The 27672-nt window shown below is 49.0% G+C and overlaps 2 protein-coding genes and 1 long non-coding RNA gene across 6 annotated transcripts; 2 read left to right on the top strand and 1 right to left on the bottom strand.

Annotated features, from left to right (window-relative positions):
* Nucleotides 1–29: 29 nt before the first annotated feature.
* On the top strand, nucleotides 30–6787 carry Atp1b2 (ATPase Na+/K+ transporting subunit beta 2). Its single transcript, XM_090349654.1, has 7 exons — nucleotides 30–738; nucleotides 2697–2825; nucleotides 3140–3244; nucleotides 3360–3565; nucleotides 3817–3873; nucleotides 5069–5167; nucleotides 5284–6787. Exons 1-7 carry the CDS (start codon nucleotides 627–629, stop codon nucleotides 5446–5448), a joined length of 873 nt encoding a protein of 290 aa, XP_090205780.1. The 5' UTR covers nucleotides 30–626; the 3' UTR covers nucleotides 5449–6787.
* Nucleotides 6788–15718: 8931 nt separating this feature from the next.
* Tp53 (tumor protein p53) lies at nucleotides 15719–27093 on the bottom strand. Of its 4 annotated transcripts, none has more exons than XM_090349652.1 (12): nucleotides 27005–27093; nucleotides 23384–23533; nucleotides 21295–21398; nucleotides 21120–21141; nucleotides 20759–21019; nucleotides 20209–20392; nucleotides 20007–20119; nucleotides 19438–19547; nucleotides 18984–19126; nucleotides 18795–18871; nucleotides 17219–17325; nucleotides 15719–16613 (listed from the first exon to the last, which is right to left on the bottom strand). In XM_090349652.1, the coding sequence occupies exons 3-12, from the start codon at nucleotides 21366–21368 to the stop codon at nucleotides 16532–16534; spliced, it is 1173 nt and encodes a 390-aa protein (XP_090205778.1). In that variant the 5' UTR covers nucleotides 21369–21398; nucleotides 23384–23533; nucleotides 27005–27093; the 3' UTR covers nucleotides 15719–16531. The 4 variants fall into 4 exon arrangements, with proteins under 4 accessions (XP_090205778.1, XP_090205777.1, XP_090205779.1 ...); XM_090349651.1 differs by having other exon boundaries at nucleotides 23394–23533; XM_090349653.1 differs by having other exon boundaries at nucleotides 21295–21393; nucleotides 23394–23533.
* Nucleotides 26252–27564, top strand: LOC150051016 (uncharacterized). Its single transcript, XR_016538279.1, has 3 exons — nucleotides 26252–26496; nucleotides 26859–27227; nucleotides 27479–27564. It is a non-coding gene; the product is annotated as an uncharacterized LOC150051016 (long non-coding RNA).
* The last annotated feature ends 108 nt before the right edge of the window (nucleotides 27565–27672 follow it).

Genomic DNA, 27672 nt, shown 5'->3' with positions numbered 1-27672 from the left:
CGCGCGCGGCGATCGCGGGCCCTGCACTGCCGAGGAGCGGAGCCTCCGCCGGGGAGACCCCAGTTCCTAGCCGTCCCTCAACTGCGCGTCCCCGCCCCAGCCCCCACGGCTGGGCTGTCGGTGGTCCGGTGGTCTCTGCTGGGCGGAGGAGCTTTGAGCGGCCACCTGCCGTTCCACATCCTTTTTGCTTCTCGGATTTCGGGGCTGCTCCTTCTACCCCCCCACCCCCTGCCTTTCCCTGCTGCTCTGCACCCCGCTTTCTTCTGCGTTTCGCTCGGATTTTGCCGCCGTCTGTTTTGCACTCCTTTTTGTTGTGCTTCTAGTCGGTTTGTGGGGTAAAGCTGTGCCCGCACCCTTTTCCCCTCATCCCCTGCTCTGACCCACCTCCCCCTTTTCATCGCACTTGTGGGGGGCTAGTATTGGCGCACGCACCTCCAGTCGCATCGCCAGCACCCCGCAGCGTGTGGCCGTGCACCCCGGGATTTGCATACGGAGCGGGATCCCCCCCCAGCTCCAGCTGCCTTCGCTGTCCGCGCGTTCGGGTACGCGGAGGGCTTCAAGCGCGCAGCGCCCCCGCTTCTCCGCAGCCCCTCGCCTCGCCCGGGGATTCGGCCCTCGCCGCCAAGATGGTCATCCAGAAAGAGAAGAAGAGCTGCGGGCAGGTGGTTGAGGAGTGGAAGGAGTTCGTGTGGAACCCGAGGACGCACCAGTTCATGGGCCGCACCGGGACCAGCTGGGGTACGCGGGGCTGACGCGGGAAAGGCGGTGGGAGGCTGCCTGGCGTGGCTTGGGGGCGCAGGGTCCCGCTGGCGGGGCCCCAGCTCTCCCGCTGGGTCCCTGGCGTCCGGGGCCCTCCCCTGTCGGGCTTGGGGCTGGGAGGGGGCCGAATCACAGGTCTAATCTCCAGGCTGGCCGCTGCGGAGGCGGAGAAAGTAGGTCACTGCCGCCTTCCCGCCCCCCGCGGAGCCCCCTCGGGCGGGGGGTCGCGGGCTCTGCGCGCGTGTCCGCGCCAAGGAGCTCCCGCTCCGCCTCGGGGCCTGTCCACTGCGCACGATCACCCCCTCCACCTCTGGAGAGTGCACCCGCCCTCCCTTCGGCTCCCACTAGCTAGCCAGCCCCTTCTATTTTTAGCTCGCGCCCACCCCCTGGACCCTGGGAACATTCATGAGGGGGCGGGTCTGAGAGGGGGGACTGGGGGGGGTGGCCTTCACAGAGGAAGTTGTTTGTCTATATTCCACCATCGGGGGTTTGGAGCCTCCTGTGGTTGCTTTGTGGGTGGGGGCTGCTGGGGAGGGGGGGGGACACTGAGGTTTCCTGGCTGAATGTTCTGATCCGATGTCAGCGAGCCGGGAGGAGTGGTCACTGTGGTGAGATGGATACATCATCAGGCCGGGTGTGTCTTGGGACTCTGATGGGTTGGGAAACCTTCCCACCCTTATCATGGCGGGTGTAGAGGGACCTGTATGTGGCTGGGATCTGATGACTGGGTGCAGGTGAGATGAGAGGTAGATTTCTTCCAAATAAGATTGTCAAACTGGGGAGATGAAGCACTGGGGACACGGTGTGACATAATTTACAAGTTATCTGCACCGACTGGACACTGTCCCGTCAGTCCATTCATTTAAAGGACTCATGAAGGGGGTCTAATGCTGTTCTTGTCCTCAGGGTCCTAGAGGGTCATCCTCTGCCATGTGAGGGATCTGAATGCCTGGCACAGTCTGAGATGCCAAAGGGGAAAGTGTTCTGTGTCTGCTAGTACTAGGGCTTGAGCTCAGGGCCTAGGCACTCTCCCTGTTTTGCTTTTTTTTTTCCTTCTTCTTCTCAAGATTGCTGCTTTACCACTTGAACCATAGCTCTACTTGTGACTTTTTAGTGGTTAGTTGGAGATAACAGTTTTATGAACTTTGCCAGTCTGGGCTGGCTTGAACTGGGGCCCTCAGATCTCAGTCTCTTAGGTAGCTAGGATTATAAGCATGAGCTACCTGTGCCTGGCTTCTGAGGTGGAAGGATTGACAGGTCAGGGTGCTGGGAGGGAAAGGTCTCTACTAGAGGCTGAGAGGATAAATGGTGAGATTGTGTCAAGAAAAAGCTGTGAGGAATTCTACCTTTTCTCCAGATCTCTGCTCAGGGTCCTGCATATGAGTTGAGAACATGGTGACTCTTGACGTCTAACGTCTGTCTCTGCGACTTCACAGCTAGGTCAGGCTCCTCATTTTAAGAGCTACTTCAAGGTTTGGCTTCTTGCAGGGCACTAGAGAGTCTAGATCTTGCCATTCGAGTATGAGGGTCCAGACTGCAGGGTGTGACTGATGGATGGCTACAATAGCTTTAAGCATGAGTACCAAAGCAAGGTTCACAGATGTTTGTGCCCTTTTAGGACCATGTGTGGTTGAGAAGTTGGAAATGTAATTAGAGGCACAATGACAGTGGCCTATTCTTGGGGTTGTCCCAGCAACAAGAGTTTAGGTCTCTTGTGGCTTCTGCAAGGTCTGCCCTAGGATTAGGAGGCTGGGAGGCTGGGCTAGAAGCTGGACGCTGTCTGTTTGCTGCTTGTTTCCTTTGGATCCCAGGGGAAGGTGATGAGACATCCTGTAGCTGTGTGGCCTTATCCCAATAGAGAACTTCGGAGAGGGAAAGAGAGGTGAGCTCATGACAGGAGATTTGCTGACTTGCTGACTGTGTTTCCTCCTCCATAGCCTTCATCCTCCTCTTCTACCTCGTCTTCTATGGCTTCCTCACGGCCATGTTTACCCTCACCATGTGGGTGATGTTGCAGACTGTTTCTGACCATACCCCCAAGTATCAGGACCGACTGGCCACCCCAGGTAAGTGACGAGCTTTCCTCCTCCTTGCCACTCTACCTGCCTTTGGATCCTGCAGCCTTCTGAAGGAACTCTGCTCTTTTCAGATGGGCATTGATGATCAAAACACTACGTAGTAGGAAGTTCTTGGATCTGTCTTTCTTCTCATGGCCCGAGAGCTATGTGATCCAGGAAAATGTCAGATATGAAGCTCATTCCTATAAAGACCCCTCACTTTGGTGTTCCCATAACCATTTTTTCCCTCTCTGTGTCTGGTCCTTTGTCCTAATAATTTTATTTACTTATGCCTCTCCTACTCTTGCACATATTGGCTACAGGCTTGATGATTCGCCCTAAGACGGAGAACCTTGATGTCATTGTTAACGTGAGTGACACAGAAAGTTGGGATCAGCATGTTCAGAAGCTCAACAAGTTTTTGGAGCGTGAGTGTTGGGGCTATCAGTATGTTAGTCCAGGAGCTTGGGAAGTGGGACCTTGGGAATGAGGCCCCTGGAAATGGAACATCAGGCCTGTGATTCTCTCCCTCCCACTCCTTAGCTTACAACGACTCCATCCAAGCCCAAAAGAATGATATCTGCCGCCCTGGGCGTTATTATGAACAGCCAGATAACGGGGTCCTCAACTATCCAAAACGTGCCTGCCAATTCAACCGGACTCAGCTGGGCAACTGCTCTGGCATCGGGGACCCCACTCACTATGGTTACAGCACTGGACAGCCCTGTGTCTTCATCAAGATGAACCGGGTACCCATGACCTTGTTCCCCAGTGCAGGGGGCGGGGGAGGGAGCTGGGGCCACCCTCTATTAAGGATGTGTCTTTCCACTGGGGGTTAATGGCCATTAGAGAGATTTTTGGAGTTTTTTTTGGTTGTTTGAGAAGGTGGAAGAATAAAAGAGATAGGCTTGTGGGAAACTCAGCTCTGTAGCTGGAAGACTAGATGGCCTGTGGATAGGACTTCTTTCCCAGCTCTCACGTCCCTCCTTCCTCATTCTAGGTCATCAACTTCTATGCAGGAGCAAACCAGAGCATGAATGTTACCTGTGTTGGGAAGGTGAGTTTAGGGGTCTTGCCCACCCCTTTGTCTCTCATGATTCCCCATGTAATTTATCCATTTTTCCCTCTTGCTCTCTTTTTTTTTCTTGTTCTTAGAAACTCCAACACTATAGGGACAAGGGGGTAAGAATGGGCTCTAATGTGGCTAGAATTCTATGGGGCTTCCAGCCCTCTTGCTTTTCTCTAGATACAGAATGCTGCCTTCCTGGGTCCCAAAGCCCTGGCTTCTCCCCTTATGCCTTCTACAACTCCTGTGCCCCTGATTGTCCATATCGCCTGCCTCCCCTCCTCAGTTCCCTTTAGACATCTGGGTAGCTGCTGTTGGGTTAACACCATCTACCACTAAGTTGTGCATAGCACTCTGCTTCCCACTCTGACCTCTAGAAACATGCTGGCCCTCCCCACTCACTCTCTTCCTCCTTCCTACGGAGCTCTCACTATTTATCTGTTCTCTCTTGGCTCTGCTCCAGAGACCGATTCCCAAGGACAGGGTAAGAGCTAGTGGAGTAGGAGGATCGTACTAGCATCCTTCAGAACTCCCCTTCTTATGGAAGACACGTGCATGCACACACACGTACATGCAAGTGCACACACACATGCACATATGGCTGAAGAGATTCCTGGTTACATTTTTTTTTTTTAATGTCGGTTATGGGGCTGGGGCCTGGGCATTGTCCCTGAGCTCTTCAGCTCAAGGCTACTGCCCTACTCTTGGAGCCACAGAGCCACTTCTGATTTTCTGGTAGTTCATTGGAGATAATAAGAGTCTCAGGGTCTTTAGTGCCCCAGCTAGCTTTGAATGGTGATCTTCAGATCTCAGCCTCCAGAGTAGCTAGGATTACAGGTGTGAGTCACCGGCACTTTTTTTTTTTTTTTTTTTTGCCAGTCCGGTGGCTTGAACTCAGAGCCTGAGCACTGGCCTTGGGCTTTCCTCAAGGCCAGTGCTCTACCATTTGAGCCACAGCACCTCTTCTGGCTTTTCTATGTATGTGGTACCAAGAAATTGAACCCAGAGCGTTATACGTGCTAGGCAAGCACTCTACTACTAGGCCAAACTCCCAGGCCTCCTGATTACATTTGCGAGTGGAGTTGATTTGGGGGTTGAAGGAAGTACAAAGAGAAGTCTTGTGAGCCACTGAGTACCTGGCTTGTCTAACACGCTCCCTTCTTTACCTTCCTGCACCCCTCTGCAGCGAGATGAAGACGCCGAGAATCTCGGCCACTACGTCATGTTCCCTGCTAATGGCAACATTGACCTCATGTACTTCCCCTACTATGGCAAAAAGTTCCATGTAAGTGTAAATCCCATGGGAGGGCTGGCATGATGGCTTCCTGAGGCGCACAGTGGGGTTCTTGGGAAGGAGGTGTAGCTGCCCTTGGCCTAGATCTTCACCCTCTTCTGGCCCAGGTGAACTACACACAGCCCCTGGTGGCTGTGAAGTTCCTGAATGTGACGCCCAATGTGGAGGTGAACGTGGAATGCCGCATCAATGCCGCCAACATTGCCACAGATGATGAGCGAGACAAGTTCGCCGGCCGTGTGGCCTTCAAACTCCGAATCAACAAAACCTGAGGCCCCTTCCTCCTCCCCCCACCACTCTCCTGTGGATGCTTCTGGAATGTCCCTGACCCTGCCTGATCCCTCCCTCACCTGCCCTAAAGGTATTTTTTATAACAGAGCTATGACTTGTCTTCCTCACACCCTCTTCCTTGACTTCTCGACCCAGCCTGATGTGCACTGTGATTCCTGACTGCACCTATTTTCTGCCATCTTCTCCCAACCCTCTCCCAGCCAGAGACAGAAATGAGCAACCAAAATGGCTACAGAGGAGTTAGGAGTCTTTGTAGTCTGGGTTTAGCTGAAAGGGACATGTTTTTACAGCCCCTTCCTGCACTTCTCCTGCCCATCTTCTGAGAGCTATAGAAAGTGAGTGAACACACACACACACACACACACACACACACACACACACACACAGTTCTCAGATTTGATTCTCTTCTCTCATTCCCAAGCTCCAGCCATTGTACCTTTCTGTTTTCCTTTCTCCTTTTGTCCATCTCTACAGCCCCTATGTTGGTGGCTTTGGCTTTTCTGGGTCCACCATCCCTCTTCTTGCCCATCCCTATTCTCTCTTCTGAAAGGCAGTCATTTGTCACTGAGTACAAGTTGGCTCTGTGGTCTTTTCCCTCTTTCCTGGCACATCCTGCTTCTCCCCCTATGGTGACTCCATCAAGTGGGAAATGAAGGACTAGAAGAGAAGTATTCTTCCAGAGAATTCGGTAGTGCCCCCACATTCCACTTCCTTCTGGGTTCCTTCTGTCATCCCAATAGTCACTACTCAGAGAGGTGGGCTTGGCTTTAGGCTGACTATGTACTTTGTTTTTCCAATGACTCCCTTCCCCCCACTTGCCTTCCGAGAATATCCTTCAAGTTCCACTTCCCAGGGAGCTCTGGGGGAGGGGCAGCCATCTTGGCTCTATCCCCAGTGGCCACCTTGGAAACGTCAGCTGGCTGGGGGACTAGTCCACCTCCTTCTCCTGAGCCCACATCTGCCCCCACCATCCTCTCTCTGGCTACTAGCAAGTTACCGACTGATCATTAACTCCTTCCCTTTTCCTCTGCATGCCAGCCTGAATATTTCCCATCCCCTCCTCAGTCTAGCCTCTGAATTTTTTTGCTCCACCTCCTTTAGACCCTTTTGCCTTTAAAAATAAATAAAATAATGCCCATAGAAAGTCAAATGAGGGGCCTCCTGCTGTGAGTACAGTTTAGTTATAGAGGCATTTTTAACTTTCTCCTCTGATTCTCTTCCTTGACCTATCTAACCACCCATTTTTTTTTCAATGCTTCAGCCTTCTCACACCCCATCCGCAATAGATCCTTCCCTTTTTCCACTCACTGGAACCGTGTCTCTTCCTATACCCTCTTTTCCTATACACTCTTCTCTCCAGCGATCTCTTTCTCTACAGTTATTTAATGCCTGTGTCAGATCTACTGTAAAAAAAAAAAAGAAAGAAATGAGAGCAATTATATATATAAATATATATCATACACAGAGCCCTGTGTGCTAGTTGTTCCTTTCTGAGGATTTGGAAGAACCCTGGGAGTGTGGATTGGGGTAAATCATGGGTTACTGAGGTTTGGGGGAGTGGGGGATTGTTCCTCAGTATTGATCTCTTCCTTTCAGCATCCACGTATCCACTCGCTTCACTTCAACTAATTGAACATAAAGTATCTTGAGATCACTCAGTATGCGAGCAGCAAGAAGCTACTGGGCTTGGAACTCTAGCTGCTCAGGAGGCTGAGTTTGAGAATCGATGTTTGAAGCCTACCCACTCAGGAAAGTGTGAGATCTTTATCTCCAGTTACCTAGCGAAGAGCCAGACGTGAAGCTGTGGCTCATTTCTAGTGAACAAGCTGAGGAACAGCACTTGGACCCTCAGTACTGGCACAAAAGAGTGTGAGGGGCTAGGAGCGTGGCCTAGTGATAGAGTGCTTGCCCAGCATATATGAAGCCCTGGGTTTGATTCCTTGGTACCACATACACAGAAAAACCCAGAGGTGATACTGTGGTTCAAGTGGTAGAGCGCTAGCCTAGTGAAAGCCCAAGGACAGTGTCCAGGCCCAGAGTTCAGACCACAGGACTGGCAGAGAGAAAGAGCGAGAGCGAGAGAGAGAGACAGAGAGAGAGAGAGAGAAGCTTATATCCTCTTTGCATAGGGAGACTTACAAAGTGCCTACGGTGTGTATTCTAGCATTCTAGGCACCTTGAAGACCTGTATGAAAGATTCCTGCTGGAGTTCCCACTTTAACAAGATGAATGAAGAGCGTAGGGTAGATTGAGATGTGCCTCATGGAAGGGGAAGCTGATGGTGACCACGTTCAGAAGGGCCCGCTCCCCTTCCTTCCTTCCTTCCTTCCTTCCTTCCTTCCTTCCTTCCTTCCTTCCTTCCTTCCTCCCTCCCTCCCTCCCTCCCTCCCTCCCTCCCCTCTCTCTCTCTCTTTCTCTCTTTCTTTCTTTCTTTCTTTCTTTCTTTCTTTCTTTCTTTCTTTCTTTCTTTCCCAGTCCTGAGGCTTGAACTCAGGGCCTGAGCACCATCCTTGGGCTTTCCTCAAGGCCAACGCTCTACCACTTGAGCCATAGCACCCCTTCCTGCTTTTTTCAGGGTATTCAGTATGGAGGAATTGAACCCAGAGTGTTGTGCATGCTAGGCAAGCACTCTACCACTAGGCCAAACTCCTGGCCCCTCTTTTTTTTTTTTTTTTTTGTCGGTCATAGGGCTTGAACTCTGGGCCTGGGCACTGTCCCTGAGCTCTTCAACTCAAGGCTAGTACTCTACCTACCATTTTGAGACACAGCATCATTTCCGGTTTTCTGGTGATTCATTGGAGATAAGAGTCTAACGAACTTGCATGCGTTTGCTGACTTTAACCACAGTCCTCAGATCTCAGCCTCCTGAGTAGCTAGGATTACAGGTCCCCAGTTCCTGGCCCTAAAACAGTAGCTTTGAGCAAAATAGCACAGGAACAGTGCCCAGGACCTGAGTTCAAGCCCCAGCACCAGTGAATCTCTCTGCACCTCTCCTTCCTCTGCTCAAGAAAAAGTTGTGCAGGAGGCAGCATCAGAGTTGGGTTTTAAAGGACAACGGGATGGTTTGGGAGAAAACAACTTTGAATGCTTACAGACAGGTTAGAAAAGTTGTTCAAAAGGAACATTTCAAAACACTGGGCATGCCTAGTACATTCCTAGACTCCCAACACTCAGGACACAGCGGAGGCAGGAAAATCTATGTTCAAGGCCAGGCTGGATATAAGTCGAGGCTCTAGCAAATAAATAAATAAATAAATAAATCAGATTTCAAAATAAGAAAACTATAGGATTCTAATTTTATAAAAAAAAATACACAAGGATGGAAAATAAAGGATGGGTGGATATATATGTTTATTGTGATATATGGGAGGAATGTATGGAGAGCTAATTTTGATTTTCTTTTTGGAGTTAATTTTTGCCTTCTGTTTCTATGATAAGGTATTCTTAGTATGAGCTTTGAAAAATAAACTTACATATACATATACAACCTTAAGTTTATAATAGGCACATGCACACATATATCATCTTATAAATAAGAAAATGCCTGGCTTGGGGGATCTTACACTGCACATGTCTGTACATCTTACATTTTGTCCACTCAAAATAAATTCCATGTGTCTGTTTCAACTAGTAGAGAGCAAATTCTTCTTCTTCTTTTTTTGGTGCCTGTACTGGGCATAAACTCAGAGCCTACTACCTGCTGTCCTTTAGCTTCTGCTGAAGGCTGGCACTCCTCCACTTTCAGCCACAGCTCCACTTCTGGTTTTCTGGTGATTAATCGGAGATAAGAGCCTCACGGAATTTTCCTGTTTGGGCTTACTTCAAACTGATCCTCAGATTTCACTCAGCCCCTTGAGTAGCTAGGATTATAGGCCTGAGCCACTGGTGCCTAGCTGCTAATTCATTTTTAATGGTGGCATAATATTTCATTTTCCTGTTTTCACAAGGGCTTGGTACTTCTTTGTGAATTTGTTGGAACTACTTGACAATTTCAGCATCAACTTTCTGAACAGCAAAACTTTCCTTAGCCATATTTCCCTCTTGACTTAAGGCACTAACCAGATTTATTTCCTCCCTCCTTCATTCCTTTTTTTTTTCCTTTTATCTGTTGTGGGGCTTGAACTTTGGGACTGGGCCCTGTCTCTGAGCTCTTCAGCTCTAGGCTACCACCCTACCACAATGATAATCCTCAGATCTCAGCCTCCTGAGTAGCTAGGATTAGAGGTGTGAGCCACTGTGCAGGGGGGGGAGGGGGGAAGGTCTGCTTTTATACTGTATTTTCTTTTGCAGTTGTGCAAGATTCATTAATTAAAAAACTTTTTTCAGGGCTTGGAGTTTAGCTTTGTGGTAGAGTGCTTGCCTAGCATGCATGAAGTCCCGAGTTTGATTCCTCGGTACCACATACATAGGGCTAAGAGCCTTGAGAAAGTCCAAGGACACTGCTCAGGCCCTGAGCTCAAGCCCAGAACTGGCAAAAAATAAAACAAAACAAAAACAACTTTATCCCCCCTTTGGTCAAGGGGTATGAGCCACCGCACCCAGCTAAAAAATTACTTTTAAAGCTGAGTGCCAATGGCTCATGCCTATAATCCTGAAACTACTCAGAAATGTGAGATTTTAAGCCAGCCAGGTAGGAAAGTTCATGAGACTCATATTCAATTAACCCCCAAAAAGCCAGAAATGGAGCTGTGACTCAAGTGGTACAGCACTAGCCTTGAGAAAAAAAAAAATCCTTAAAGAATAGTAGTCATACCCTAAGTTCAAGTGCCAGGCCTGGTACAAAATAAAAACCCTATGATGTATTCTGATTGACTCAAAATGCTGACATTAGCCATATAATGATATTCCCATATGCCCATGGTGTTACTCCTAGATTTGTTTTTTTCTTCTAACTTGTCTATTCCAGGCCATAATGATCTATCTGGTCCAGAAGTTTCTGATGTTTGATTTCTGGCAAGCAAATAGTAACCTGTCTGTTTTCAAAACTTAGGATGGAGTCCAGGCTCTGTACATCTATACATGTTAGATGAGTAGAACTGAGTTATATGCCCAGTCACCATTCTGTGTGTGTGTGTGTGTGTGTGTGTGTGTGTGTGTGTGTGTGTGTGTGTGTGCGCACGCGTGCGCGCGCGCGAGCCAGTCCTGGGTCTTAAACTCAGGGCCTAGGTGCTGTCTCTGAGCTTCTTTTGCTTAAGGTTAGCATTCTACTACATGAGCCACAGCTCCATTATGGCTTTTTGGTGGTTAATTGTAGGTAAGAGTCTCATGTACTTTCCTGCCTGGGCTGGCTTTGAACCTCAAACCTCAGATCTCAGTCTCCTGAGTAGCTAGGAAGACAAATGTGAGCCACTAGCGCCCAACTCTAGCCTCCATTCCTTAAAACAATGACAAGAAGAAGCAAAAATCCAGAAGTAGTTATTCTTGGGCACTTATCACCTATAACTTTGCTTAGGAGTATAGTTAAGTGGTAAGGTACATCCTTAGCATTCGTGAAGCTCTAAGCCACACTTCTCAAGGGGGAAAAGTTGTGCTGGTACTGGGACTTGACATTAGGCCTGAGTACTCTTGGTTGGCTTTTCCACTAAAGATTCTATTATTTGGGTCACATTTCCTTTATTTATTTTTTTATTTATTTTTGTTGGTCATGGGGCTTGAACTCTGGGCCTGGGTGCTGTCCCTGAGCTCTTCAGCCCAACGCTATCGCCTTACCCCATTGAGCCACAGGGCCACTTCTGGTTTTCTGGTTGTTATTTGGAGAGAAGAGTTTCAGTTTTTAATGCCTGGGCTGGCTTTGAACTGCGGTCCTCAGATCTCAGCCTACTGAATAACTAGGATAACAGGTGTGAGCCACTGTGCCTGACTCCACATTTCCATTTCTAGATTGCTAGTGAGTTGTAGATGAGAGCCTCATGGACGTTCTTGCCTGGGGTTATCCTCAGATCTCAGCTTTCTGAGTAGCTAGGAGTACAGTGAACCAATGTTGCCTAGGTGTTTTTATTTTGTTTTGTTTTGCTTTTTTGTCAGTCCTGAGGCTTGAACTCGGGGCCTGGGCACTGTTCTTGAGCTTCTTTTGCTCAAGACTAGTATTTTACCACTTGAATCACAGCACCATTTCTGGCTTTTTCTGTTTATATGGTAATAAGTAATTGAACCCAGGGCTTCATGAATGCCAGGCAAGCACTCTACCACTAAGCCACATTCCCAGCCCTTATTTTTGTTTCTCTAAGTCAGTGATTTCTCTTTTGGTCCTCTTGAATTCACTAAAATCCACACTAATCACCATCCTGTGTACTTTTTATTTTTATTATTTATTTTCATTTTCATTTATTTTTATTTTTGCTAGTCCTGGGACTTGAACTCAGGGCTTGTGTACTGTCCTTGAGCTTTTTCCCTCAAGACTAGAGCTCTACCACTTTAGTCACAGCACCACTACTGGCCTTTTCTATGTATGTGGAACTGAGGAATCGAACCTGGGTCTTGGTGCATGCTAGGAAAGCACTCTACCACTGGTCTAAATTCTCAGCCCTAGTTTTTATTTTAATTGTGTGTTTAACTAGGATAACATTGACTTACTGGTATTCCACTACTAGTGTATTTTTAATGAACACTCCCTCCTTTTTTTTCCTCCTAAAAGGAATGCCAGCTGAAACTTAATCATTCTTTTCAGTATTTGTTGATATGATCATGATTTTCTTCTTTAATTTGTTAATATAATGAATTACGTTGGTAGATTCTGCTATTAAACCAACTCTGTGCTCCTGGAAGAAACCCCTATTGGATTAGCGTAATGTTCTTTTAAAAAAGAAAAATCAGCAATGTATTCTGATATTCTAACGATGTTCCATCTCTATTTAAAAATTTATTTCTGGATTTAAAATATTGTCTTTAAGTAGCTATACAAAGGAGTTTTAATTTGACAAATCAGTTTCTAAGTACATCTTGTTCAATGTCATCTCTTCTATCATTCCCTACTCTCCCATCCCCATCCATACCTTCAAGTTACATGATTCCATTCTGAATATAATGATTGCATTTGCCTTCCCTTTCTCTCTCCATTCATCTTTTTTGTTCCCTCCCCTGACTCCCACTGCACATGTCCCCGCTTCCTGGTATTTATTTTGTTAGATGGTAAGTTGATTGTTCAGAGGAGTTACATCATTGGGATCGTCCTGAGTTTCTAGATGAAAAAAAAGTCTTTAAAGCCTTTAATATTAATGAAGCCAGCATAATTTTCTTTGGCACTGAGGCTGGAACCCAAAGCCTCATATGTAGTAGGTCTGAACTTTACTGCTGAACTGTCCATCCTCAGCTCTCAGTTTGATTTTGTTTCACTTACTTGATGGAAAAGTTGTAAATTGTAAACCTGGATTAGAACCATGAAGAAATTTGGGAATCTGATTCCACCCTATCTAGCCTATCATGGGACAGAGCTGAACAGAGATCCTATCTGCCATAGATTACCAGTGCCTGGTAAAGAACCTGTGAATTCAGCAGACTACTTGGGTGAACTTGACTGAATACAGGGAAGAAAGTCAATAAGGGAAACCGAAGGGGAGAGCAGTTCATGGAGAGTCACACAGCTCACAGCAGAGCAGGCCTCCAGACCCAAGCCACACACACACACACACACACACACACACACACACACACACACACACACATATGTATGTATGTATTGTTGGGGGGAGGGGCTTGAACTAGGCCTGGGAGCTGTCCCTGAGCTCTTCAGCTCAAGGCTACTTCCCTATCCTTAAGCAAAGCTCCCCTTCTTGTTTTCTAAAGGCTAATTGGAGATAAGAGCCTCAGGTCCTTTTGTGCCCAGGCTGGCTTTGAACTACAATCCTCAGATCTCAGCCTCTTGAGTAGCTAGGATTACAGGCGTTGGCCTCTGGCACTCAGCTTCCAAGCCTTGATAGCCTCAGTCCAGTGCCTTATCAACTCAGAAAGGGCTTAATTATGGCCTTAGAGTGGATCTGTTTTCTGGATTACAGCAGTAAAACAGCTAAGGACATAATCTAAGGAAATGGTGAAGGCTAGGGGTGTTGGACCATCGTTCAAAAGGCACATTTTTCTGCTAGGCATCATGTTGTATGCTTGTAACTCCTACATTTGGGAGGCTGAGATAGGAAGGAGTTAAGAGTCAAAAACAGCTTTTCTAGAAGTGGAATTGTGGCTCAAGTGTTAGATCACCAGTGTTGAGGGAGGGAGGGCACAAAGCTGAATTCAAGCCCCAATACTGGCACACACAATAGGTGTGAGGGGCTCACTCCTGTAATACTCAGGAGGCTGAATGTGAGGATCATAGTTCAAAGTCAGATCAGTCAGCCAAGTCCATGAGGCTCGTATCTGCAGGCTGTGGCTCAAGTGGTAGCACAAGTATGCTACCGCTGAGCTAAAAAATATCAGTGATAGGGCTGGGAGTTTGGCCTAGTGGTTAAAGTGCTTGCCTAGCATGCACCCGGGTCTTCATGAAGACCCGGGTTCGATTCCTCGGTACCACATACATAGAAAAAAGCCGGAAGTGGTGCTGAGGCTCAAGTGGTAGAGCTCTAACCTTGAGAAAATCCAAGGACAGTGCTCAGGCCCTGAACTCAAGCCCAGGACTGGCAAAAAAAAAATATCAGTGACAGTGGCCAGGCCTTGAGTTTAAGCCTGAGGATTGGTGCACACATGTACACATGTACTCACACACACACAGCATAAAGACAGTAAAGCACCCAGGCCTTGAATTCGAGCCCCAGGGCGTACATATGCAGAGTTCAAATCTGAGGACTGGCACACGTGTACCTGTAACTCATATGTGGGTACACACACACCAATCCAGCTTTTGTTTACAACTTTACAAATTGCACTATTAATTTAGTAAGCATCTCCAATTAAGCACTGAAAAAAACAAACAAAACAAAAAACAGAAGTAGAGAAATGATTTAAGCGGGTAGAGTACTAGCCTTGAGCAAAGTACTTCAGAGAGATAGTGTTGAGGCCCTGAGTTCAAGCCTCAGGAGTGCCACAAAAAAAAAAACCAAACACTTTCTCACAGGTCTTATGTTGCCCAGGCTGGTCTTTAATTTGTGGGCCTTGAATAGGAATTATACTTCAGAAACTGGATTGTTGCACATTTTGCCCGTTTATGGTGGCTAGGGGGAGATGAGTAAATGAAGGGTCTATTATGGGGCTGGAGATGTGCCTAGGATGTGTAAAGCCTAGGTTTGACCACAAAAATGAAACAAGATGAGTGGTTTGGACAAGAAGACAGAAGTCTCCTGAGAGAGCATTTGTTTCCTCCTAATGGGCAAGAAAACCATGGGGTTCTGAGGGCAGAGGCTTTCTGGGATTTAGGGGACAAGGCGAAGGGTCTCTTGCTGTCACTTCTAAGCCTAGTTGACAGGCTGAGGATTGAAATCCCAAAGTTCCTGTGGATCATAGTCCTTCTGTGTCCACTACAAGGGAGACAAGGCTAAGCCACATGCCCAGTGACTGGCCTTCCCTCTTGGCACCCACTCAGGCAACAGCAGGCAATGGGGAGAGCCCCGGCTCAGCCCCACCTCTCTGAGAGCTGGCAGCACTGAGTAGTAGGGTAGGCTGGGGATGCTGGGCTCTCCAACCCTAAGTCTCCTTCCTATCCCAAGAAGCCCTTTCAAAGGGTTCCCCCACCCCCGTTTTCTGGCAGCGTAAGCTTCAATTCATTCAGTAATCTGGCATGAGGCCCAGGATAGGAGGATGCTGGGAAGGCCCCAACCCTTACCTTAGCTGCCCCCAGTTTCCTGGGACCCCAGCTGACAGGCCCGTCTTCATCCAGTAGTAGCACCCACCCCCTTTCCCCTTGGGACCTAGGTACCCAGCTACTTTGCTGTGAAGCAGATGGCCACAGGAGAAAGGCTCAGGCTTGCTAAATCAGACATTTAAATCTCATAATCCTAGGAGAGGCTGCCCAGGGGACAGCCCAACCATAGAACAAGGGCAGGCAGGAACTGTGTGCCAGCCCTGGTGTGGGGGGGAGAGACAGTTGGTTCCCAAGTTATGAATGGAGAATGGAGTCACCCCTTTTCCTTGTTGTCATGCAGTCCACAGACTGGCCCAGTCCCCAAAGCCTTTGTTGTTCTTCTGGAACTTGGGACGCTGTCCCTCCTCCCCCCTCCCCCCCATTGCTTATAGATTCAGGTGGCTGCCTCCCAATTTTACCTCCTTACTCATCCCTGCACCTGGGAACTCAGCAAGTCTGAGCCAGCATCCACCCCTCATAGGCACAGGTGGGTAATCAAGTTTTATTGTAAAATAAGAAACCAATATATAAAAAGGGAATATAAAAAGGGAGAAGGGGTGTGTGTGTGGGGGGGCGTGACAAATGCAGATGTGCCTTGCAGAATGCAAAAAGAAGTGGACCCTGAACACGTAGGTGGGTGAGGGAAGTAAAAAAAAGGGTCTTGGTAGATTCACCAGACCCTACATAAAGCCCAAGATGGAGCTCTCCTGCGTGTGACATTTTTCTACTGCCAAAGTTCAACAGAAGACTGAGCAGCTTTTGGCTGGGCTGGTGGAATCTTGGCAACATCTCCCTCTCAACTAGTTGCCCAGTCTTGGAAATTCTCAGCCCATCCCTGAAACTAGCACCTCCGAGGGGGGTGAGGAAGCCCCAGTTACCAAGTGGTAACTGGTGGCTCAAGGCCAGCCACATATTGTATTAATCCTCACAACAAGACCCTGTGAGGTAGGCACAATGAGCAGTGTTTCCTACAACTTAGGAGAAATTAAACTAACGTGAGTTAGCTCTGTGATTAGTTCCACAGGAGATCTGGGCTACCAGGACCCTAACCCTTACATGTTCTTTTCTCCCAAATATTCCTCATGGCTAAAAACCTTAAAAGCTAAGCTGGTGTGTCCTAGCTCCCACTGCCACCCCCAAAACACAAGTGCACTGGGGTCCCACGACACGGGAAACAGCAGAGTTCTTGGTTCTGGGTATCTCTGAGTCACACTGATGCCAAGCAGGGAGGCAAGCACCTGAGTCCCGGGGGAAAGAGGACAGGGGAAGGGGTTGTTTGTGGGGAGAGGAGGCAGAAGGTGTCAATCTGAGTCAGGCCCCTCTCTCTTGAATATCGGTTTTTTATGACGGGAGGTAGACTGCCCCTTCTTGGATTTCAGGTGGCTGTAGGGGAGACACAAGGAAGAAGACATGATGTAAAAGCTCTTCGATCAAGGCCTAAAAAGGTTCTAAAGCTGGAACAAAGAGAATATAAGTTAAGGTGGTGACTACCACCTACAGCTGGTGTTTAAGGGCACTCTCCCTGAGCTTTTTTGCTCAAGGCTAGCACTCTACCACTTTGAGCCACAGCATTACCTCGGGTTTCACAGTGGTTATTTGAAGTCTCTCCTACTTTCCTGCCTGCGCTGGCTTTGAACTGCAATCTTCAGATCTCAGACTCCTGAGTACTTAGGATTACAAGTGGAAGCCATCGGACCCCCCCATTCTTTCTTACTCCTTTTTTTAAAATGAGGAACTTGAGCCTCAGAGGAGTAATAAAGCCACATAGGACCCGTCGATACTGGATAGGGCTGAGTAACCTCAAATTCCAAAGTATCTACTCATCTCCAGGTTTTGGGAGCCCTGAGGCAGGGAAGCGGTTGTGAGATATGACTTAAGAACATGGAGTAGGGTCAGCACTCACAGAAGGCAGGACTAGAAGGGAGTATTAAGGGTTTTTTATCCCAGGAAGGCAGGGGCAAGGCTGGAAGCAGGTCCAGGTCACTCACCTTGAGTGAGCCTTGCTCTCCTCTGGTTCCTTTTCAGCCTGAGCATCTTTGAATTCAAAGGCCTCGTTTATCGTTCGGAGCATCTCATAACGCTCACGCCCACGGATCTGTCGAGGGGGACAGAGGAATTGGGCACAGTCACAAAACCACTTTTCATGCTTTTTAACAATTAGCTTCTTGAAAAAGGGTCCTTAAGCACATAGATGTTGCCGATTTGTTGACTTACGGATTGTTTGACTTTACAATGGCGTTGAAGGCGACAGGCATTCAGTAGAAAGCATACATCGAATTAGGGTCTTTTCCAGCTAGGGATTATGTGGTGACACTCTTGATACTGGGCGGCGGCAGTGAGCTGCAGCCACACAACCACGAAGGGAACAAATGACATCCTACAGGGTACCAATGATGCTAAGCTAGCCGTGTTCAGTAGGTTAGATGGAGCAAATGTATTGATTTTACTATTGTGATGCTAAGAATCAAACTCAGGGCTTGGTGCATGAGACATGCCACTGTACCACTAAGCTACACCTCTAGCCCTTTAATAAATATTTTTTTTTGGGGGGAGGGAGGACTAGGAGGGGGGGTTAAACTGGTTCTAAGGGTTTGAACTCAGGACATGCACACTGTCCCTGAGCTTTTTTCCATTTGCTCAAGGCTGATGCTCTACCATTTCTTTTTTTTGCTAGTCCTGGGCTTGAGCTCAGGGCCTGAGCACTGTCCTTGGACTTTCTCAAGGCTAGAGCTCTACCACTTGAGCCACAGCACCACTCCCGGCTTTTTTTCTATGCATGTGGTACAGAGGAATCGAAATCGGGTCTTCGTGCATGCTAGGCAAGCACTCTACCACTAGGCCAAACTCCTGGCCCTGATGCTCTACCATTTGAGAGATATGTCAGGCTTGTTTTGAACCATGATCCTCAGATCTCAGCCTCCTCAGTAGTTAAGATTATAGCTGTGACCCACCAGCACAGTTACTTATCTCAGCCTCCTCAGTAGTTAGCAGCCCAAATTACGCTTTCAATTCACATTCTCAACTTAGGATCTTCACTGAGATGTGATCATGTTCAGTGGAGGAGTACTTGTATTCTGATACAGACTGATGTTCTTAAGTTCAGTAAAACCAGAAGTCATTGTTTCTTTTGCCAATCTCGGGGCTTGAACTCAGGGCCTGGGCACTGTCCCTGAGCCTCTCTGTGCTCAAGGCTCACGCTCTACCACTTGAGCCATAGTGTCACTTGTGCATTTTTTTTGTTTCTGTTTATGTGGTACAGAGGACTGGAACCCAGGGCTTCATGCATGCTAGGCAAGCACTCTACCACAAAGCCACATGCCCAGCCCCAGCCATTGCTTCTGTGTCATCAAGGCCTACAGATGGCTAATGTCTAAAATGTTACCCAAAGCAGCCCCAAACAACATAGCACTGAATGTTAGACTTCACCTTTCAATCTGGTATTATGAACTTTCTAATAGTTAAGAGACGTGAACTGTGAGAAAAAATGGATATATCTTTTCTCCCCCTTTCCCACCCTACTTAGCATATGCAAGAGACTGCACATGTCTGTCCCGAGCTTGGTACCTTAAGGGTGAAATATTCACCATCCAACGGCTTCTTCTTTGGCTGGGGAGAGGAGGAGCTAGTGTTGGTGGGCAGTACTGGGGAATAGACCAGGAAAAGCAAAAAGGGTCAATATGGGACGGAATGGCACCTCCTTTTCCTCCTCCTCCCACTCCCTCCTCCACCCCTCCTTTCCATTCACTAGCTTACCTCGCTTAGTGCTCCCCACTGGAGGTGGAGGCTCAGAACAAGGCCCCTCTTTTCTGCGGAAGTTTTCCTCCTCTGTGCGCCGATCTCTTCCAGGGCAGGCACAGACACGCACCTCAAAGCTGTTGCGTCCCAGCAAGTTGCCACTACCCCAGTGAAGACAGAAAATGCAGTTGGTGAGGAAATGGGCCCTCCGAACACCGTTCTATATAACCAGGGCCTACCTGCTCCCCACCTCTGTCTGGGAGCCTAAATTCCAGCTCCAGAGACAAAGGAGAAGCCACAGGTAAGAGAAGTCCAAAAAGCAGAAAGGAAACAGCAGAGGAGAGTCTTCTTAGAGGGACAGGTAAGAGCTAGGAGGGGCAGTGGTGTGGATAGGGGTGGGGTCTGGGGAAAAGGGCCAGACAAAGGCTAAGGAGGAACATGCCAGGGTGAAGGGTGGCAAACAGCTCCCTACCTGGAATCTTCCAGTGTGATAATGGTGACGATGGGCCGCCGGTTCATACCCCCCATGCAGGAGCTGTTGCACATGTAGTTGTAGTGGATGGTGGTAAAGTCAGAGCCAACCTGGGGGAGGACAGAGGCCCGGATGAAGCCTTTTTGTTGTTGTTGTTGGTCAAGGGGTTTGAACTCAGGGCCTGGTGTTGTCCTTGAGCTTTTACCACTCAAGGCTAGTGCTGGAGCCACAGTGCCACGTCCAGTTTTTTGGTGGTTAATTGGAGGTAAGAGTCTCATGGATGTTGCTGAGCCTGGCTTTGAACTGTGATCATCAGATCTCAGCCTCCTGAGTAGCTAGGCACTGGTATCTGGCAGCTTCAGTTGCTTTTTAACTATGGAGTGAAGCCAATCACCCCATAGTCCTACCCCAGTGCGCTTGTGCATATGCCTCTCGCGCAAACACACACACACACACACACACACACACACACACACACACACACACACACACACACCCTGGACCATTCCCTTCACCTCCCACCTAGATGGCTACTGACACCGCCTAGAGACCCAGGTGTGTAATCAGACCTCAGGTGGCTCATAAGGCACCACCACGCTGTGTCGGAAAGTGTAGCTGTCATCCAGATACTCGGCATGCGAGTTCCCTTCCACCCGGATAAGATGCTGAGGAGGTGCTGTACCTACAAGCGTGAGTGACAAGTCAGGAGGCTTGGAGACCCTGGGCAGCTAGCTCTACCCAGACCCCCCCTCACCGGCCGTGAGGACTTACTGTCATTATCAGAGCAGCGCTCATGATGGGGGCAGCGCCTCACAACTTCTGTCATGTGCTGTGACTTCTTGTAGATGGCCATGGCGCGGACACGTGTGCCAGGTGGAGGGGGAGAGTCCACCCACAGCTGCACTGGGCAGGTCTTTGCCAGCTGACAGAAGAGCTTGTTGAGGGTCGGGGAGTACTGTGGAGTAGGGAGGAGAGAGAAGAAAGTCAGGGAAGCAGCTGGCAAACAAAGCAAGACAAAGAAAAGGGGGGGGGGAAGGCAAGTGTCAGTGGTTCCCACCTATAATCCTAGCTACTCAGGGGGCTGAGATCTGAGGATCTTCAATTAACCAGCCAAAAGCCACAAGTAGGGTCCAGGAGGTAGGCCTAGTGGTAGACTGCTTGCCTAGCATGCATGAAGGCTAAAGTTCCACGCCTCAGTACCACATACAATGGTTTTGTCAAGGAATCCCCCGCCTCCCCCTAGTTCTGGACAGAAAGACCCAGGGGAATATGGCCAGGTATCCTAAGATCACAGGAAAGCCAGTTCCTCAAGGCTACTAACCGTGCATGTGACAGACTTGGTTGTGCCTGATTGCACGAAGCCTAAGCGGAAGCCATAATCGCCACGGTAGGTGTTTTGGGAAGGGACAGAGGATGACAGAGGGTATGAGGTGGCTGGTACAGGAGCTGCAAGTGTGGGGGCCACGGGGGCCAAGGCCTCCAGAGTAGGATCTGCAGATGTCTGCGCAGCTTCCTCTGGACTTTCTAACCACTTTACAACGACGTCTGAGAAATCATTGATGGGAGAAGAGACTGGGGTAGTCTGGATGGAAAGAAACAAAGAGTATTGTAAGGCTGGGGTCCCAGCCTTCTAAGGCAGCAAGTCCACAGTTCCTTCCGATCCCTTCCCGCCCAATTCTTACCAGAACGGCTTGTTCAGGAAGACTGAAAAAGAAGAGCATAGAGTCAGCGTTACTGATATTTGCTTCCCTTAGGCCTTTACTAAGTGACAGGGGTCTGGGTACCGGGGTGACAGGGCAGGGAGGGTACTCGTGGAGTGGTAGCGGCAAGCCTGTACTTGCCATGAGGTTTACTCACAGTTTCCATAGATCTGAAAATGTCTCCTGACTCAGAGGGAGTTCGATGTTAAGATCTGACTGTAGGTCTTCCATGACTGTAGCCACAAAGGCAGTCTGGCTGCTCTGAGGAGAAAAGAGAGGACCGGGTGAAACATCCTGCACACTGGAGCAGTGAGCCTGGGACCCAGCCTGAAGACCTGTGACACATGGGGACACAGCCACTTCTGGGAAACAGGAAAACAGAACAGCTCCTCTGCTTTCAAGAAGGTAGCCCTATGACCAGGAGCATGGCCTAAGTGGTAGAATGCTTGCCTAGCATGCATGAAGCCCTGGGTTCAATTCCTCCTCAGTCCCACATTAACAGAAAACAAACAAACAAACAAACAGAAATAGTGCTGAGGCTCAAGCAGAAGAGTGCTAGACTTGAGTAAAAGAAGTTCAGGGACAGTGTCCCAGGCCTTGAGTTCAAGCCCTAGGACTGACCAAAAAAAGAGTAGCCCTGCCTACACATTCCATCCATATACTTCTTTGAGGAACATAACCAGAGAAGAATTTTTAAACTCAGTGCGGCGCGGTGGCTCACGCCTGTCATCCTAGCTACTCTGGAGGCTGAGATCTGAGGATTGTAGTTCAAGGCCAGCATGGAGAACTAACTAAAGAATGTGAGACGCTTATCTCTAATTAACCACTAGAAAATGGGAAGTGGGGCTGGGGCTCAAGGGGTAGGGCAGTAGCCTTGAGCTGAAGAGCCCAGGGACAGTGCCCAGGCCCAGAGTTCAAGCCCCATGACCCACAAAGAAAAAAAAAATTCTAAAATCACACCACAAAATCTACAGGTCTTCCAAAATTTGCCCCCCACTTCTGCCCTCCTTCCTGTTAAAAAAAGATGCAGTAATTTTCTTTCTTTTTTTCTTACTTTCTTTTATTTTTTGCCAGTCATGGGGCTTGAACTTGAGCTGGGCACTGTCCTTGGGCTTTCTCAAGGCTAGTGCTCTGCCACCTGAGACACAGCACCACTTTTGGCTTTTTCTATGTATGTGGTACTGAGGAATTGAACCCAGGGCTTCATAACTGCTAGGCAAGCACTCTACCATTAGGCCATGCTCTGGGCCCAGGATACAGTAGTTTTTGACCCATTCCCTCCATTTCCTTTCCAATTTATGGCCATTCCTTTCATGGCAAAGTGTGTGTGTGTGTGTGTGTGTGTGTGTGTGTGAGAGAGAGAGAGAGAGAGAGAGAGAGAGAGAGAGAGAGAGAGAGAGAGAGAGAGAGAGAGAGTGCATGTGCACCCCCCCCATACTAGGGCTTGAACTCAGGGCCCTGGGTGCTTGCCTGGCTTTTTCCACTCAAGATTGGCACTCTATTCCTTGACTCACACTACCACTTCTGGCTTTGTAGTGGTTAATTGGAGATAAATACCTACCTCATTCTCCTGTCCGGGCTGGCTTCAAACTGAAATAGTCAGCTCTCAGCCTCTGAGTAGCTAGGATTACAGGCCCGAGTCACTGGCTATCTGTCCTATTTTTGTTATTTTAGAGACTACTTTATGACTGTGAGCTAGTGCAGTTTTTGTGATACTGTCTTCTACCCCACTGATGCAAGTTCACCTCCTAGGGAATGCTGTTCAGTGACTGGGGGGTGGGGGAAGGAAAGAGGTTTGTTCAGAGATGAGGTCCAAGGTATCACCCCCCACTTGGAGACCCACAGATGTAGGGTTCCCAACTGTATCAGTCTACCACTCAAGTCTACAGTAGCAACTATTTTTCCAAAATTTCCTTAAAGAGAACAAAGCTGGGTGCTGGTGGTTTGTGCCTGTAGCACTAGCTACTGAGGAGGCTGTGATCTGAGGATCTCGGTTCGAAGTCAGCCTGGGCAGGAATGTCCATGAGACTCTTATCTCCAACTACTCAGCAAAACACAGGAAGCAGAGCTGTGGCTCAAGTGGCAGAGCACAAGCTTTGAGCAAAAGCTCAGGGACAGTGCTCAGGCCCTGAGTTAAAGCCCCAGGACCAGCACACACATGTGCACACACATGTGATCATGCTTGTGCATCCAAGTGCGAGCATATACACACACACACACATGCACACACATATGAACAAAGTCACCTTTAACAACCTTTTTCAAAGTAGACACTTCACATGGAAGTGAAGCTGTGGTTCAAGTGGTATGCGTCAGCCTTGAGCAGGAAAAGCTAAGGGACAGCACCCAGGCCTTGAGTTCAAGCCCCAATCTTGACGATCACCTCCCTGCCCATCCTATAAAGCAAGCAAACAAAACAAAAACAAAGCTGGGCAGTGGTGGCTCATGCCTATAATCTTAGTTACTTAGGAGGCTGAGATCTGAGGATTGAGAGTCGAAGCCAATGTTTCCATGACACTCTTATCTTGTGGCTGGGAATGTGGCTTAGTGGTAGCATGCTTGCCTAGCATGCATGAAGCCCTGGTTTGATTCCTCAGTACCACATAAACAGAAAAGCTGAAAGTGGCTTTGTGGCTCAAGTGGTAGAGTGCTAGCCTTGAGCAAAAAGAAGCCCAGGGACAGTGGCCAGGCAAGCCCCAGGTGGGAGGGAGGGGAGAATAAGTCCAGAAAAATTAAGCATAGTATTAGCAGACTAGTAACTGCAAGTTCAAGGAAGTTAGTTATTTACCTACTCTCTTAAAAGTTCCCCAGCGATGAACTGGCCTGATTGAAGCTACTCTTAAATGAAGGTATGATTCAAGTAACAGAGAGTCTGGCTTGAGGTTCTGAGTTCAAATCCCAGTAGTTTGTGTGTGTGCAGGGAATGTCACCGCCAAAAAACAATAACATAAACAACAAAAACTACTCAAATATGAAATATATTCTCTTAACCACTCACTGAATCCTGGATGAGAAACCCTTTCTGGAATTGGGAATGTAGCTCAGTGGTAGAGTGCTGGGCCAACATTTTTCAAATGAAAGCTACCTAATCAGGAAAATTTCTAATTCTAGAGTATAACAGAGCAATGTCTGGTAAAACTTAAAAACACACATTTTAACTCCTCAGCAAAACCACTTCTTGGTCAACTTCCTAGGAAAGCCTTTGCTGTGTAGAGCAGCAGGAGGTGTGACATATGAGGATTGGAGTTCAAAGCCAGTCCGGGCACTAAAGACCCAGAGACTCTTTTTTTTTTTTTTTTTGCCAGTCCTGGGCTTGAGGTCAGGGCCTAAGCACTGTCCTTGATCTTTCTCAAGGCTAGAACTCTACCACTTGAGCCTCAGCACCACTTTCTACTTTTTCTATATATGTGGTACCAAGGAATCGAACCCGGGTCTTTGTGCATGCTAGGCAAGCACTTTAACTACTAGGCCAAGCTCCCGGCCCGACCCAGAGACTCTTATCTCCAATTAATCACCAGAAAACTGGAAGTGGTTCTGTGGCACCAGGGGAAGGGCAGAAGCCTTGAGCTGAAGAACTCAGGGACAGTGCCTAGGCCCACGGTTCAAGTCTCACGACCGACAAAAAAAAGTTCCTGAAATTCCATCTCCAATTCATCAAATGCCAGGATCGCTTGTTGGTAGCTCTAGCTATCTAAGAGGTTGGGATCTGAGGATTGTGGTTTGAAGCCAGCCTGGTAAGGAAAGTCTGTGAGTGTGAAAGTTTGCTGAACTCAGGGCCTAGGCACTGTGCTTGGGCTTTTCTCAAGGTTAGGACTCTACCACTCGAGCCACGGCACCACTTCCCGTTTTCTAGGGATTAATGGGAGGTAAGTCTCATGGCTTTGTAGTGCCCGGGCTGGCTTTCCACAGTGATTCTCAGGTCTCAGCCTCCTGAGTAGTTAGGATCACAGGCGGGAGCCGCCTCACGGGGCTTCTGGCTTTTGTTCTACGTATGTGGCACCGAGGAATTGAACCCTGGTCTTCGTGCATGCTAGGCCAGCGCTCTACCACCAGGCCAAACTTCCTGCCCCTCAGGGACTTTTTAGTGTCAGGCTGGCATTGAACCTCGATCCTCAGACCTCAGCCTCCTGAGTAGCTAGGATTACCGGTGAGAGCCGCCAGCCCGGCCATTTTTTGAGACTGAGATTTTTGACATTAGAATCCAGACAACACACGTGCCTGTTACCTAGAGTTTATGTGCGCCCTCGGGGCCTCAACCGCCCACAGCCTTTTGTTTAGCTTTAAATGAACTCGATTTAGCCCGGCTTTGAGTTCTACACTGTTGAGGTGTGGCTATGCAATACCACTCACACGCAGCTTGCTAATAAAATGCTAACTTTCCCCTGGTCGATCTATGGTGCATTTGGTGGATGCGAGATGGAACCTTCGGAGGGACAAGAGACTTTAAACTTCCCTGCAGTGTGTGGATAAAAACAAAAGTAGGATGCATCCAGAGTGGTGTGCGATCACTGCGTTAAGGAAGGATGGAGAGGGAGACTCGGGTGCTAGGCGGGGTTCAGCCGCCTCCCGCTGGAAAGAACTGGTCCGGACTGGAGAGCTGCACCGAGGATCCCGGGGCAGCTTGCCCCGCCCCCCGCCCCAGCCCCGCCCCCACCAAGCCCCGCCTCTTCCGCTTGCAGGACGTTTACTCTGCGTCCGGATTTGGAATGGATTCGCCCCACACCGGATACTGGGGGAAGCTGTGTTCTAAACACAAACAAACGACACACACCACTGCACTCTCGATTTTTAGTTTGGTTCGCAGACGAGTCCGTGATCCAGGCCACCCCAGCCTCGCCTGGTGTACCCTCCCCACTATCACCCCCCCCACCCCCGCAATGGCTGCGTCCAAAAGGAAGCAGAAGACCCAGGGGTGGAGCACACCACTCCGAAGGGGAGGGATTGGGGTTTGTACCAAAACAAACATCCCTTCCCGGGCAAAAACAACACATCGAGAAGTCCAGAAAAGGAAACGGAATGGAGGATAATAGCCCTCGCCACGCTCGGCCAGGCCAGCAAGAGGGATCATTTTAAGACATCTTTCTGCCTTTCTGAACTCCCCTCCGCTCGGGTGGACGGTGAGCTGCTCCGACAAAGAGAAACCGGAAATGGGGCTGCAAGAGGCTAAGAAATGTAAATGTGCGGCCAAACAATAACCCGGCAGCCGCGTCCCCGACCCGGGCCGGGCCGCGGGTTAGCACAGGCCGACCTCTGGTCGAGCACTTGCGGCTAGCAAGGTCGATAGTCCTTAACTGGGTTTTCTCCATCTAGCGGAGCTGGGAACCAACCGGCTGACCTGATCACTCCGGACAAGACAAAGGTCCGGAAGTTGTGGGACCTTAAGAGCAAGGGTTTTTCAGATTGCCCCCAATTAATTTCGTAATGGAGCCGTGGTTTCCCTGGGATCCCATAGCTCTTACAATTTCGACTGAGGAATTCCCAAGTCTCAGACTCAGGGCGTTGTGCATGTCCGTACAGGGGCTTCCACCACCCAACACTAGGTAGATCTAGGTAGATCGTGATGGTGTGTGTGTGTGTGTGATGTGCCTTAGGCCGAGAGAAGGTCCCCAGAAGTCTCAATCCCTTGCCGGGGCGTTCGGCTTGTTAATCTGCCTTGTGCTAACACCCCTACCATCTATACCCAAGCCTTCTAATACTGTTTTCTTACGTTTATCCCGCCAGCCAAGCTTTCCATTTCCCCCTCCACACACCCCACCGAAACTGGCTACGTCCCTACTGCTCCACCCCCAAACCCCAAAACTGTTCCGAGCTGCAAATCGAGAGTCGGTCACTCAGACAGGACGTCTCAGGCATCGTCAAGAGCTTACCTGGTCCTCGGGGGAGCGTGTCACTCTCCCAGGAAGCATGCTCCGAACCCGGATGCCAGGGCCCCCCAGAGCCCAGACACCACCCTGTATCTACAATGGTGCCTGCGGACTTTTGAGCTGCTCAAAACTTTTAGCGCCAGTCCGAACACGTGGGAGGGGAAAGTCCCAATCCCAGCAACCCTCGCGAAGCTCCTGGCACAAAGCTGGACGGTCGCCATGACAAGTAAGGGCAAGTCATTCGCCTCGGGCGGAGGCGAAAGGAATGGAGTTGGGGGAGGAGTTATTGTTAAGGGCTGGGAAAGCACTGCGGGGACCGAGCCGCGAGGGCAGAGTCGGTGGGAACCATTTTGGAAATCTACTTCTGATTGAAGTAAAAAAGGGTGGAAGGAAGAAAGCTGCTGCGTCTGTTGTCGACTCGACTGGGAATATTGCCCTTTAGTTGGTTCGATTGTATTCTTTTTTTTTTTTTTTTAGGTCCGAGATCGGGACTTGAACTAGGCACCTGACACTTTCACTCATTGGCTAAGCCACGCCCCCAATCACCTTCGGTTTTCAGCAGCGAAAATGTCACTTTTTTTTGTTTGTTTGGTTTTGGCCAGTTCTGGGCCGTGAACTCAGAGTCTGAGCACTGTCCTTGGATTTTCTCCGGGTTAGAGCTCTACCACTTG

The sequence above is a fragment of the Megascapheus bottae genome, chromosome 17, assembly GCF_031878675.1.
Source record: "Megascapheus bottae isolate mThoBot1 chromosome 17, mThoBot2.hap1, whole genome shotgun sequence".
Classification (NCBI taxonomy): domain Eukaryota; kingdom Metazoa; phylum Chordata; class Mammalia; order Rodentia; family Geomyidae; genus Megascapheus; species Megascapheus bottae.
This window is presented reverse-complemented; position numbering and strand designations above follow the sequence as displayed.

Excerpts from the sequence above, each read along its gene's own strand:
- Atp1b2 (XM_090349654.1), top strand. The coding sequence starts at position 627 with ATGGTCATCCAGAAAGAGAAGAAGAGCTGCGGGCAGGTGGTTGAGGAG. Across the intron at positions 2,826-3,139 it reads GGACCGACTGGCCACCCCAG|GCTTGATGATTCGCCCTAAG; the intron begins GTAAGTGACGAG and ends TATTGGCTACAG. Across the intron at positions 5,168-5,283 it reads ACTATGGCAAAAAGTTCCAT|GTGAACTACACACAGCCCCT; the intron begins GTAAGTGTAAAT and ends CTTCTGGCCCAG.
- Tp53 (XM_090349650.1), bottom strand. The coding sequence starts at position 27,043 with ATGCTTCCTGGGAGAGTGACACGCTCCCCCGAGGACCAG. Across the intron at positions 19,548-20,006 it reads TGCCTTATGAGCCACCTGAG|GTTGGCTCTGACTTTACCAC; the intron begins GTCTGATTACAC and ends GTCCTCCCCCAG. Across the intron at positions 19,127-19,437 it reads ATCACACTGGAAGATTCCAG|TGGCAACTTGCTGGGACGCA; the intron begins GTAGGGAGCTGT and ends TCACTGGGGTAG.